Genomic DNA, 13,484 nt, shown 5'->3' on the forward strand with positions numbered 1-13,484 from the left:
ACCCACACACGCTACAGGGATTAGAGAGCCAGGCGGCCCATGCTCTCTGCCCTCTAGAAAGATGCCCCAAGGGATGACACGTACATCCTAACTGAACTTGTCCTTGGACGCACCGTGTATCTTGCCCACACCTGCGTGCTTTGAGAGCGAGAGGGTCACTGTTACCATTCGCCAGGACAGATGAGCGCAAGCCTGAGCTAGCCTCGTCTGGACTGTCTTTACTCACTCTTCTGACACCAAGTGGGTGGCCAAGTCTTTGTTACGAAAAACCAACTTTCCAGCAGCCAACGGGATGCCTACAGTTCAGTTCTGACACCACCTACCTGGAGTCACTCAGATTCTAGAGGGTTAAGGGCTCAGTCCCAGGAGGCTGTTTCCCCTTCAAACACCAGTCGCAAGTACTGGGTGCCCGGGGTACCCCCACTTCTGTGTTGCGTGGCTACAAAGTTGGGGGTTCCCATGATCCCTCCTTTCCGGGTTTGTTCATCTGTCCTCATGAGCACTGATTTATTAGAAGGGAAAGGAGTGAAGGACCAGAGGACAGGGTAGAGGGAGACTTCTCTAAGGGTCTCTCGTGGTGCAGCTTCTGTCCCTGTGGACTTGGGGTGTGCTACCTTCTCAGAATGCCGATGTGCTCACCACCCAGAAGCTCTCTGAGCCCCGTGGTTTAGGGTTTCCATGGAGATTTTGTAACATAGCCCCGGTTGATTAAATCGCTGGCTGTGGCTGATGAACTCAATCTCCAGCCCCTCTCCCTTCCCTGGAGGGTGGAGGTGGGGCTGAAAGTTCAAATCCTTTATTCCTCCCTGGATCTTTCAGGAGACCAGCCCCATCCTGAGCTCCCCAGGGCCCCAGCCTCCAGTCACTCATTAGCATACAAAAGATACTCTTATACCTCAGGAGTTCTTAAGGGTTTTAGGAGCCTTGTGCCAGGAGGAGACAAAAACCCAACGCTGACTTCTTGCTGACTTCTTACTCTCTCGCACCCCTGTAACCCCAGACCCAAAGGTCTTGGCTTCTGATTTTGCCTAGAGCGGTGGTCCTCAAAGTGTGGTCCCCGTTACCAGCAGCAGCAAAACACCTGAGTGTTGGCGAGAAACGTAATCCTCCGTCCCCACCCCAGACCCGCTGAATCAGGAACTCTGGGGTGGGCGCCGCATTCTGTGTGTCAAGTCCAAGAGGGTTCTGATGCCCACTCAAGCCCAGGAGCCGCTGACCAAAGGACTCCAGAGGAGCGGGTGTTTGGGTCTCATTTAAGGGGAGAAGAAATCTGCCAGGTGTGCCGAGGGGGTGGCAGTGGAGGACGCATTCCAGGGAGAGAGGAGACAGCCTGTGGACCGGCTTTGTAATCAGAGGAGCAGGGAGGTCACCGCCGAAGGACACAGAGCGGCTGGGAGGGCAGGGCTAGGAAGCCTCAAGTTTAAAACAAGAAAAGCAGGCTTCTGATCTGCTAGCAGCGTGAGAGTGTGTGTTTAAAACGAAAGATCCTTGGGATCTGTTTGACATTGGAGTTGGAGGAGGAATCCTGGAGGAAGGCATGGAGTCGGGGGCTACGAGGCTGACCCCACTGACCGCACGGGAGACCCCGGGCCCCAGGCAGGTGGAGTTTCAGGAAGCCTGCTTTGCAAGGATGGGTCTGTGTTTGTGTATTTGTTCAACAGCCTGGTCCGTGTGTCCAGCAGGCAGCTGGGGGACCTTAGGCCAGAGCTGACAGGGGGCACCACCCTCCCCCGGGAACACTCACAGGGAAATAGAAGTGGATCCTGGGCAGAGCCTGCTTTTCCCTCCTGAGGGGATGGACACACCCCTGCAAGGTCTTGAGAAGACATGCCAGTGTCTGTGTGTCTGCGTCTGGGCCGTGTGTGACACAGTGACAGGACACACGGCCGCCTGTCACTGTCTCAAGGACGCTGTGGGACAGCGTGGGACACACTTCCTTCTGAGGTGGAATCCAACGCCAAGTTCGCATTTTGGAGCACTGTGTCTGTAATCTGCAGGTGCCTGTGATGGGGTCAGGTGTTGGGCTCGGAGCCACGGCCAAGGTACAATTCTTGAGATGTCTTTGGTACCAACAGTTGTTTTTATTAAAGTACAGGGACAGGACGTGTGGGCAGAAAGAGCTGGCTTAGATGTGTGAGGAGCTACTGATATATAAGATTTTCTATCAGGAGGCGCCTGGGTGGCTCAGTCGGTTGAGCGTCTGACTTCGGCTCGGGTCATGATCTCATGGTCTGTGAGTTTGAGCCCCGCATCGGTTCTGTGCTGACAGCTCAGAGCCTAGAGCCTGCTTTGGATTCTGTGTGTCCCTCTCTGCCCCTCCTCTGCTCTCTCTCTCTCTCTCTCTCTCTCAAATATAAATAGACATTTTAAAAAATAGGAAGAAATAATTGCAAAATTTACATCAGGGAGCACCAAATAGAAACTACATAGCTTGATTAGAAATATGATTGTGAAAAGTTAGCAGAGAACTGAAAACTTTTATAAAACCGCATGGGTCCTGTGAAACCACCACCTGTGGTCTCACAGCAGCACCTTCCGGGCTTTGGCCCCAGGAAGTGGGTAGTTTGGGGCTCAGACACACGAGCTTGCGTGGTGGTTCCCTGTTAGACCCAGGGACTCCTCTCCTCCCCCGGCTACTGAAGAAAACCAGTTCCCCAGAGAGTGTACCTTTCTGCATTGAAGATATTGACTTGTCTCATTCCTTCTTTCAAAGCGAAGCCAAAATGTCAAGTGTGTATTTTAGAGACATTTAGTTTTCCTTGAGTAAAGAAGAATTCGTCTTCCCATGGCCCCTAGCGTGAGCGATGGCTGTGCCTGGGTCCGTAACCTGCTGTTTCCTCCCTGACACCACTTCTTTGGTCTTTTCCTTGCCTGGCGGGGGGATCAAGTTGGGTACAGGAGGACGCTCTGAGTTGTGCCGGGGCGGCAGACCAGGGGGCCAGAGGGGCCACATGAGCAACGCCACCCCACCAGGCTTTCCAAGTGCAGAGGGTCATTTCTAGAACTTAATAGATTGCATTGCGTTAATTTTTCATCAGGACTAGTGTGGCTCTTTCTCTTTATTTTTCTCTCCGTTGGATGAACTCTTTAATATCCTCCTTCAAAATGGGTCTCTAGTTAGAGTTCTCTTCGTGTGGTGGTAAAATAGACTCACGGAAAATTCACCGTGTGACCATTGTTGAGCGCACATCTCCGTGGTGTTACGTACGTTCACACTGCTGTCCAGACATCACCTCTGTCCGTGTCCATATCTTTTTCATCTTCCCAAACAGACAATGTGCCCGTTAAACGCTGACCCTCCGTTTTCTTCTCTACCCAACATTCTTCTTGTTGGCAAACCAACATTCTGAGTTTGACTCTCCTAGGTACATCATGTAAAGAATAGCACTTTTTTGGTAAATTTAATGAATTGAAATACTGAACAAATTTGGGCATGTCTTCAAAGCCATAATCAGCCCTGGGGATGTAAGTGGGGGCTGAGAATTAAACGAGCTTTCGTTTCAGTCATTTCCATTAACCTCATTCGATATAACACATTAGTCACGATTGTGAAAACGTCTCTAGTCAGCTTACCACCATGGCAATATTTAACTCTGAGTTCTCTGGCGATAAACAGCTTTGTGTGTTGTTTTGTCTACGTTTCTGGTTTCTTACCGATGGCTTCTCGAGTGGAAACACAAGCCAGGCATACTGTGTTTCTTTGGAGAAGTGGGCGGTGTTCCCAACTCTGGACACAACAGAAAAGAACTGGTATGTTTCATCCAATGTCTGTTGGCACCAATTCCACGACACATGTCGCCTTTAACGATGTCCAGAGCTAGGAGGGAAATCTGCACGGCTTGGAACCGACGGAATTTACTCATAAAAATGACAAAGACAGGTCAGGAAAGTCCTAGTAGGTCAGTAGTTGGCTAATCGGTTATGAACTTCAAGACATGCCCATGTGGTAGACGCTTTTTCAAAAGAGCTTTCCTTAGCTCTTTATCTGTGTTTTACCACGGGGCACACATCTCAGTCTTTGTTCTGCGCTGCGCTCTTTCCCGCAGGACACATGACCACCAGAGAAGGCTGCTACAGAGACCTGAGGTTTCCAGTGAATACGTCTCTCTGCAATCCCCACACCCGACCCGTCACAGGGGTGGTCTCCTGCAAAGTGTCCGCCTGTCCTCCCAGGTAAGAACGGCTGTGGTCGCCCAGACGGTCGCGCAGGTTTGCGAATATACTTGGCGAGCCTCTGGCGCGCCTGAGTCTGGAGAATGGAAGTGCCACGTGCTGTCACGGCATCTGGAACGGTGAAGAGGCAAAAGCACCCAGACCTTCCTGAACGGGTATGTTTGGCGGGAAGTGGTCCCGAGGCTCTTGGGAATGGAAGTAGGAGTTCTCGCGACAGCATCCCGTTGGCTTGACTTTTACCACAATCACTGCAGGGCCGGCAGGAGCGATCGTGTGCTGTGGCGACAGCAGCGTTTTCCCTCTCCGCCTCCGGGCCTTTTGCTCTGGTCTGCTTTGCCCTACCGCGTGAAACGTGTCGGAGGGACCCGTTCACGGGCCGGCCAGGTGGTGCGGGGCAGTGTGGATGGCTGCAGGGCGCACGTGTACACGCGTGTGTTTGCACAGACACGCGTGCACGCGTGCGAGACTGAGCTGAGAAAGCCAGGGGGCGCTCTGGCTCCCCGTCCCCCCCCAGCACCGTTGCCCCGAGACAGGACCCCCGCAAGTGGCAGGACCCCCGCGAGTGGCCACGGCCCGGCCCTGCCGCCAGCCGTCACACCCTGGGCGCACCCTTCACCTCTCTGGTGCTCGGTCCCCTCAGCTTTACGGGGGACGCGTCCCAGAGGGGCTGTGAAAATCCTCTGAGTAACACAACGGGCATCTGACCCCAGCTGGGTTCTCCGCGCAGCCGACGGCCCTAAAATCGGCCCAAGATCATGTCAAACACCTCGATCTTAAAGATGTACAGCTGCTGGCGAACTGATTGCAGGTTTGCTGAGAGGTGCCTCAGAAGCATGATGCTTTTCCAGGAGACAGGGACACGCAAGAGGGAGAGAGGCGTCACCTCCCTCTGTCTCTGAGCTGTCCGGGTCCCCGGTCACTGGCTCCGGATGGAGACGGGGTTGGCTTGTCCGCATCTGAGAGGTCGGCAGCTTTTCTCCCACCACGGCGAGGGGGGAACCCCTGGGGCTGGGGACCCACCGCCTCACAAAGCCTCCCGGCTGCCTCAGCTCCACACCCCACGGCCCGCGGTGGGGAGACATGCTGGTCAGAATGGACACGAGGACTCTGGCGCCTGGGACCCGTCACCCCCAGTGCACCGGGCGCCCACCCGGGGATCCTTCCTGGGACCGCGCAGGCTTTTGGGATGGCCACACACCTTGGTACCCGCTTCATATCCCTCAGCCGGCCCGTGCACCCCACGCGTGTGCTGAGCTGGACGCTCACTGCGGGCTCTGTGTCCGAGGTGATGTACCAAGCGCACAAAGTCCTGGATAGTCTCGGAGAAGAGTCTTGAGGTTGGCAGAGGGAGGCTGGCACCAGCTGGGCACCATTGGCTGCAGAAACAGCCATACAGGATACAGGGGCACCTGGGGGGCTCAGTGGGTGGAGCGTCCGACTCTTGGTTTCAGCTCAGGCCATGATGTCGTGGTTTGTGAGTTTGAACCTCGTGCTGGGCTCTGCGCTGACAGCACAGAGCCTGCTTGGGATTCTCTCTCTTCCCTCTCTCTCTCTCTCTCTCTGCCCCTCCCCTGCTCATGCACACACACTCTCTGTCTTTCTCCCTCTCTCTCCAAATAAATAAATAAACTTAGAAAACATGATCATCCTGTCCAAAGGAAACAGAGGGCCGGACAGCCAGGGTTCCTGCAGCCTCCTGTCGAGTTGGTGCGCAAACTTGACTCCTTCTTCCTTCCCGGACAGCCGGTTCTACACCTGTGTTGCAAGTGACCCAGTGTTGACGTCACTGTGACCTTAGATCCTGGATCAACACCTCCTCGTGTGCAGATATGGATGTTTAGAGGGGTTGCCGTGTGCACTGAGGGTCTCTTACGATATCGTGCTGAGTTCCTGCTGGGGCAAGAACTGATGTGGGGCGCCCAAAAGCAGCTGGTTAGCTGCTAGGAGGTTAGCCGTAGAGGAATCTCCTTCACGTAGACCAAGAGAAGTGTGCACGTGTCATTTTCAGGTGCAGGAGAAACCAACCTTTGTAGTTACTTGTGGAGGCAGACTCATCTGAGTCTAGAGCCCCAGAGAACTGGGGACGGTTAGTGCTCGTGTGCCGTCGCCCCGCACGTCCGCGAGCGGTTCACCCTCCTGCCGTCCAGCCTGCCTGCCTGTCTGTCCGTTCAGTGAGGCTTGTCTAGAAGCGACGTCGAGAAAACACCCAGCCCGGGACTAAGTCACCAGCGCCCGGCTGCCAGCTTGGTGATTTTAAGCAGCACCTAACTCAGATGTGAACTGATAGTGGGGACCCCAGAACAGACCTCTCTGCGTCTGTAACCCATGCAGGGCTCAGACCCGGAAGCAGGAGAGGCCAGAGCGTCTACACGGGTTAGAAGGTCCCTCGTTTTTCCTGTAAGTCACCTGTGCAGCCCGCTGGTTTTCTCGCTGGGCCTCCTGTGCTTCCCTGCGGTTTGTCTTTCTGGTTTTGAGGGATTTGCATTCAAACCGTCTCTATATTCTCTGATGTCTTCTGTGCTTAACTTAGGTAAAATCTATTAAGTAAGTTCTGTCAAGGACCTTGTGTGCTGACAGAGAAGGCAAAGTTCCGAGCAAATGGACCAGTCGAGGGAAAGTTAGAACCGGGGTGTGGAAATAGCAGGTAGAAACATGGTGAGGTTCCCCCAGAGTCATCTACCCAACATCCAAAGGCCCCCCCATCCATCTGGCTCTTGGGTTTACGTCTCATGTGTTCGAGTATTTGTAGTTTTCTCCGAAGAAGGCTTTTGGAGACAGTCCTAAGCTTGGCTGTAAGACGAATGCCATGCTTTCCTGCTGGGAGATTCCTAACATCCCCGCAGAGAACCGAGGCCCGATGTCACGCGGGGTCCCGCAGCGTGTACTACCCGGCCCCAGCTGTGTGTGTCACTTCGACGGAGTGGATGGGGTCGGCCAGGATGAGAAGTGCACTCGGCAGCTTGCAGAAAGGCGTGGGCCGTGCAGCCAGCAAGCTGGTTCAGATCTCCCACGCGGCTGGCGCTGGCACACTGAGGCCGGCCCTGCCGCGGCCCACGGAGCGGGAGAGGAAGAGGAGGGGACCCCAGGAGGCACCCGCATCACTGATGCTCCCGTGGGACGAGCTGGGAGGGGGATGTGGAACATCCCGCTGGGCATCCATGTGGTTATTTGGGGGTAAACAGAGAGCGAGCGTGTGTCGAGGGAATGCACGTAAAAGCTCTTAGCACAGTACGTGTGCTAAGCGCTCAGTAACCCTTGGCCGTTTTTATTTGTGCTGTAAAAGGAGAAACAAATTCACATCAGCTATTTATTTAGTCTGTGAAGCAAGACTGTCTATGACAAAACACAGAGGAATCAACTTATCTTACATACGGTAGAGCTTGTGGATCGTTAGTTTAACAGTTGACTTGGGGAAGTAGATCTTAATGTAAAAAGTTGTTTTGTCTTCCTCCGTGATGTGAGGCGCATTTGTCTCCTGCCCAGAATCTGGCAACTTCTTGTTCCTGGTTACATGGGCAGAAAAGCCAAGTTTCATTTGTACAACCGCGAGGACGTGTGCCTTTCTTATTAGAGTCTGTCTGCTGCTAGTGCAGGCGTTCCCCTGTGCCTGTCCCGGGGCGGGTGTTCCCCTGTGCCTGTCCCGGGGCGGGTGTTCCCCTGTGCCTGTCCCGGGGCGGGTGTTCCCCTGTGCCTGTCCCGGGGCGGGTGTTCCCCTGTGCCTGTCCCGGGGCGGGTGTTCCCCTGTGACTGTCAGAGCCACGGCAGGTGCACCCAGTGCCTCCGAGAGCTGAGCCCCGTCCTCCCGGTCTAACTAAATGCAAGACACAGCAGGTGCAATTCGGTGTTTCGTGTTGTGCCGGAGGCAGAGTCCCCAAAGGACCGGGAGCAGAGTCTAAAGCATCTTAATGCACAGCCTACTTGTCTTTAACTGAAATGAGAAGCTGCTACCGCGTGGGTTGTAGCTCCTGACCTCCCTGTCGGCATCCACATGCACACCTGCATCTCGGGCGCACAGCTGGAGGGCGTCAAGGCCAGGGCCCTTCCCCGGATGGGCTCCCCCAGCTCGTAAATTTCTGCGGGGAGCGGTGGGCTGGGCATCCAGCAGTGTCCTCACTGGAGGAAGCTCATCTTAAAATGTCTGCGAGGCTCCAGCCGGCAGGAGCATCGTGGCCAGATGAGCGGGGTCCGTGGTCCCCAGCTGTTCCCCGGGCCTGGGCTCCGCACTGGGGGCCGACCCCCCGCTGGCCCCGGAATGGCCGGCAGCTGGGGCTCCCAGGGCCTAGCCACCTCTGTCTTCATCTGAGCGTGAATCGGGCTCTTGTCTCGCTTGCCTTTGAGACACAAGCCAGCAACCACAGATACGTCCTCCCTTTTACATTTCGCAGTTTACCTAAACGGAGTGGCTCTTGGTGTCATTTATCTCAACTCGTGTCTGGTTTTGGAAGCACGAACACCGCAGCACGGCTTCCCCGACAGTGTACGGAAGGGGCAAGAGGAAATACTTCCCAGATGGGAAGCGGGTCCTTCTTCTCCGTCCCTGTGATTCCCCCAGGAATGCCGCCTACGCGTTTAAAACAGATGTGACCAAGTATACTTTGTTTTCTCGTGTTATTGAGTCATGCCGAGGCAGCTCTGTGGTCCTCTCCACCAGGCAGACTGTTTCTGCCTACACTTTGGTGACTCCTTACAAACCTGTTGCTAGAACCGTTCCCTTGGAACCAAAGTGCCTCGGTCGGGGACTACATTCCTTCGGTTGCACACCAGAAACGCAGGTGAGGGTTAGCAGATGGACTTTATTCCCGGTCGTCTCCCACGGCAACGTTTGCAGGGACAGGACAGGGGCAGTGACTCCGTCTTTCACCTCCTTAGCTACAAGCCGTACAAACATTAAGTGCCCAGTGGTGCACAGGTTACCCAGGAAGGGAAAGAACCCTCATCCCTGGGGTGGTTCCCGCCTGCAAAAGGGTTCCACTCGCAGGGATGCCAAGGAAGTGAGCAGCTGAGTTCTTTCGCGTGTCTGAGACACCGAGGATAAATCAGCCGTGGGCGTGTGGCTCCCCACTTGCTTTCATTCTCCGCCATTCCAACTTGAAATGCCTAACCATTCCGCGGGGGTGTTCACACACGATGTAGCCAGTCCTGCCCGCTAGCCCCGCTTCTGTTGGAGCACTGTTACCTGGAATACGGTTTGGAAAACGATTCGCCAGTGACTGAATCACAGACGTCTCTTGTGACACCACAGCGGGAGGTGTGGGGGATGCAGGCTCCTTGGTGCTGTTTCCCTGGGCTGTCTGCCCCTCGCTTACGGGGTGTGAACCAGTGTGGCCTCGCGGAACAGCCCTCCCAGGTTCAGAGTCTGGCAAGATGCCTTCTCTGGGCCCCGTGCTTCCTGCCCTCCGGCCGCGAGCCCTGTGCTCTCAGGGAGCCTGATGCTGTGGCTCACGCCCAGACATGTCACCTCCCAGAGAGTGGGGGACCCTGCTCACCTTCCGGGGTCTTGACCCGCTCCAGGGGCCCGCAGTGAGAAGGCATCTAACCTCTGTCTGATCAGGGACACCAGGAGTGTCTGAAATTGCCACTGCCTTCAGAGGGATATGGCGTCCACTCGGGTGTGAGCGCTGTGACTGAGTCACCCGCGTGTGACGGTCTTCCTACCGAAGATGATGTCTTACTTCCTCCTCACCCCACCCCAAGAAAGATGTCACTTAGCACCAAAACAATGAATTTCAAACACATTCAAGGAGCGCCTGGATGGCTCATTTGGTACAGAGTGCGACTCTTGATCTCAGGATTGTGGGTTCAAGCCCCATGTCGGGTGTAGAGATGACTTAAAAATAAAATCTTGGCCGAATACCAAATACCCAATATTTCTGGGGCACCTGGTGGCTCGGTTGGTTAAGCGTCTGACTTCGGCTCAGGTCGTGCTCTCACGGTTTGTGAGTTCGAGCCCTGCGTCGGGCTCTGTGCTGGCAGCATGCAGTGGCTTTGGATTCTCTGTCCCCTTCTCTCTCTCTCTGCCCCTCTTTCTCTCTCAAAAATGAATCAACATATTTAAAAAAGTAAATAAGTGAAATCTATAAAATGCATTCAAGTTGGTACAGGCATTGGTTAGAATGTATCTTTTAGGAAAGTCAAGTTACGAGTGTGGACAAACAGAATCTGTCATAGAGCAAGACTGATTTAACTTATTTCTTCAGTCACTTAAATGTTAACACAGGAGCTGAGGGAATATAAAAATTAGCTAGCTTTCTAGATTTGAACTAAAAATCTGCCTTAGGTAGTTCTGTAAAATATTTTGCATTTTAGGAGGTTTTGTCCAATTGTTTTTGCTTTATTCAGTTTAGTTTGATGTGTGTATGGTTGTTTTATATTTATATGCATATATATGTATTTATCCATATGAATAAGGTGGAAAGTCACCTTGAGAATACTTTTATTTTTCAGGGAACTTAGCTGGTTATATACATTCAATAATACCTAAATTTTTCATACTATTTTTATTATTTTGGTCTCCAGGCAGGCCTTAGTATGATTGACTCTAAAATTCACCAACCCCACCATGTTCAACAATAACTATTCCCTAAATAATACACAGTATGACATACACTCCCATTATTTTGGAATAAAAATGAAAAACTAACTTACAGATAGATGATAGATAGATAGATGCATAGATACATAGATGAATGTTGGACAGATGATAGATGATAGATAGATGATAGGAAGGAAGGAAGAGGAAGGAAAGGAAAGGAAGAAAGAAAGAGAAGGAAGGAAAGAAGGAAGGAAGAAAGGAAGGAAAAAGGGAGGGAGGGAGGAAGGAAGGAAGAAAGAAAAAGAGGGAAAGGAGAGAAAGAAAAGGGAGGAAGAAAGAAGGAAGGAAGGGGAAGAAAGGAATAAGGGAAGGAAGGGAGTGGAGAAGGGAGGAAGGAAGGAAGAGAGGAAAGAAAGGAAAGAAGGAAGGAAGGAAGGAAAAAGTGAGGGAGGGAGGAAGGAAGGAAGAAAGAAAGAAAAAGAGGGAAAGGAAAGAGAAAGAAAGAAAAAGAAAGAAAAGGGAGGAAGAAAGAAGGAAGGAAGGGGAAGAAAGGAATAAGGGAAGGAAGGGAGTGGAGAAGGGAGGGAGGAAGGAAGGAAGAGAGGAAAAAGAAAGAAAGAAAGAAAGAAAGAAAGAAAGAAAGAAAGAAAGAAAGAAAGAAAAGAGAAAAGGAAGGAAGGAAGAGAAAGAAAAACTCTTACTACAAATCTTTACCCATATATTCACTGTCCATATACCAATTGGTGCTTCTGGAAATATTTGTTGAAAACTGGAAGCTTCACTCAGAATCACAGCGTTTTGCGGGGAGAACATAGGAAACTGGTTTTAGGTACAACTAGGCAACACTGCTTTACTCTTAAAGCCACGAATTATTTAGAATTATTGTGGTTTGATATTTCCAAACTTGTGGAGGCTCTGCCGTAATTTGTTGTTATTGTTATTTCAGATGTTATTACATTGAGATCAAAGAAAGAGTTAAAACTGTATCGTTTTTTTGCATTTTTGAGACTTCCTTTATGGCTTAGGCATGGGAGTGTTTATAACTGTTCCTGTGGGAACGCAGGAGCGTGTGCCGTGTGTTGGAGGAGGGTTATTCATAAGGCAGTTCGATCACGGTCCTTACTTATTCCAATATGTTCTTTTTGTCTATCTTGTGTATCTGTTTCTGAGAGAAGTCTTTTAAAATCTCACTTGATGATTGCTTATTTTTCGATTTCTCCCATTACTTTTATTTCATTACTAATATTAAAATTCCACATTGTGTCGATGGGGTTATAGTTTCTGCGCGAATTGTTCTCTGTTGCTAAATAATGACCATGTTTACCCCAATACTGCTCTCTAACTTAAGCTATTTTTTCCTCAAGTTAACAATATGGGTTTTGTTTCCATTCCCTTATTTTCGCCGTGCCCGACCCTTCTCCGTTCTCTGTGGTTTTAAATGTCAGCGTTACACGTTCACGCACACATTTAGTCTGTCTACCAGCATCAGAGGTGACTGCTCTCGTATTTGGGCCCGAGTCTAATTTCTTGTGTGTCTTCTATTTACTGTGCGTTTTCTTTGCGCCGTATCGTTTCCCGTCTCCACTGTGTTCTTACGAACTTGTGGGATTGTGTTTATTCTCTCTTATTCCCATGACTGCGAGAAGGTCCGTATTCTCCTTTTTTCACGTCCTGTGCTTCTGATAAAAATAAATAGCTGTATAAATTAGCGTAACTTAAAAAACACCCAGGATACCTCACACGTGAGCAATCTAAAACCCTTAGAAATAAATGATGTGGCACCTGTTGGGAGGAGCACCGGGTGTTGGATGGAAACCAATTTGACAATAAATTTCATAAAAAAAAATAGACAAGAAAAGCTAAATGAAGTATGACAGAGCTTAAACTGGAGCGAATCTTACCGATGGGCGGCTCAGTATTTTAGAGTGTGAGCGATGTGTCTCCGGGGTGGGGGGGGGGGGGGCGTTAGAAATCCCTGCATCGGATGCCGGACTGGACAGATCCCCCCCACCCACAGAGTGGGGTCTCACGAGCAGGGCCCCAGGCTCAGTGAAGGCTTCCCTGACAGCAGCGTGGGCTGTCCACACCCAGAGTGAGGTCAGCTGGCAGAGCGGAGCCCCCAAGACAGGACCAGCATGCTGGCCCCAGAAAGACAACACTTCCCCTCCCTAGAAAGACCACTAGCCTGGTTCTGTTCTTCTTCTTGCCAGAAAACAAAACACAATAGACTATGACAATAAGAAGAACAACAACAAAACTGTCCCGTTAACCGTGTTCATTATGAACAAGTGTTTCAGGGTCACTTATTTTTTTCAAGATACAGAGGCCTTGTTTTAAAGCGCGTTGCCCTCTGTGGACAGAACCTCACTGACGTTGAGGACCTGTGAAAGGTGCTCTGGTTCTGACCCCGGACTGGTGCACCGAGCGCATCAGACGCGCTTTCACGTACGGTGACGGGACATTTATTAAGATGCCACTTATTTGGATCCTGTGACCTTCTAACACTGTGTTGGACTGAAACCTGCCTTTCTACTGTCTCCAAACATGAGGTTCACTCCTGTCACTGAAAAGGACGATCAAGTGACCACGGAAGGGTTAGGGCTTGCACGGCATCACGGGAGAAAATCATGTCTTCACTATTCACGGTGCAGTGTGTTGTTTATTCGTCAGATATTTGAGTGACGACCCGGCACGTGCCACCGTTCTGGAAGGTTTGCTGCCGAGCCCTGACGCATGGGACTCACAGGGCCAGGCCACTGAAAGGCAGACAGATACGGAC

The 13,484-nt window shown here is 51.7% G+C and overlaps 1 protein-coding gene across 1 annotated transcript in view; it reads left to right on the forward strand.

The window, feature by feature from the left end:
- The window catches only part of ADAMTS16 (ADAM metallopeptidase with thrombospondin type 1 motif 16), a 159,745-nt gene that overhangs the window by 111,903 nt on the left and 34,358 nt on the right, over positions 1 to 13,484 (forward strand). Inside the window, exon 18 of the mRNA XM_053906864.1 lies at positions 4,047 to 4,173. Within this exon, the coding sequence (XP_053762839.1) occupies positions 4,047 to 4,173 (127 nt within the window). The remainder of the gene's footprint in view (positions 1 to 4,046; positions 4,174 to 13,484) is intronic.

Source organism: Panthera pardus, unplaced genomic scaffold (assembly GCF_024362965.1).
Source record: "Panthera pardus isolate Hobbes unplaced genomic scaffold, ASM2436296v1 HiC_scaffold_2, whole genome shotgun sequence".
NCBI lineage: Eukaryota > Metazoa > Chordata > Mammalia > Carnivora > Felidae > Panthera > Panthera pardus.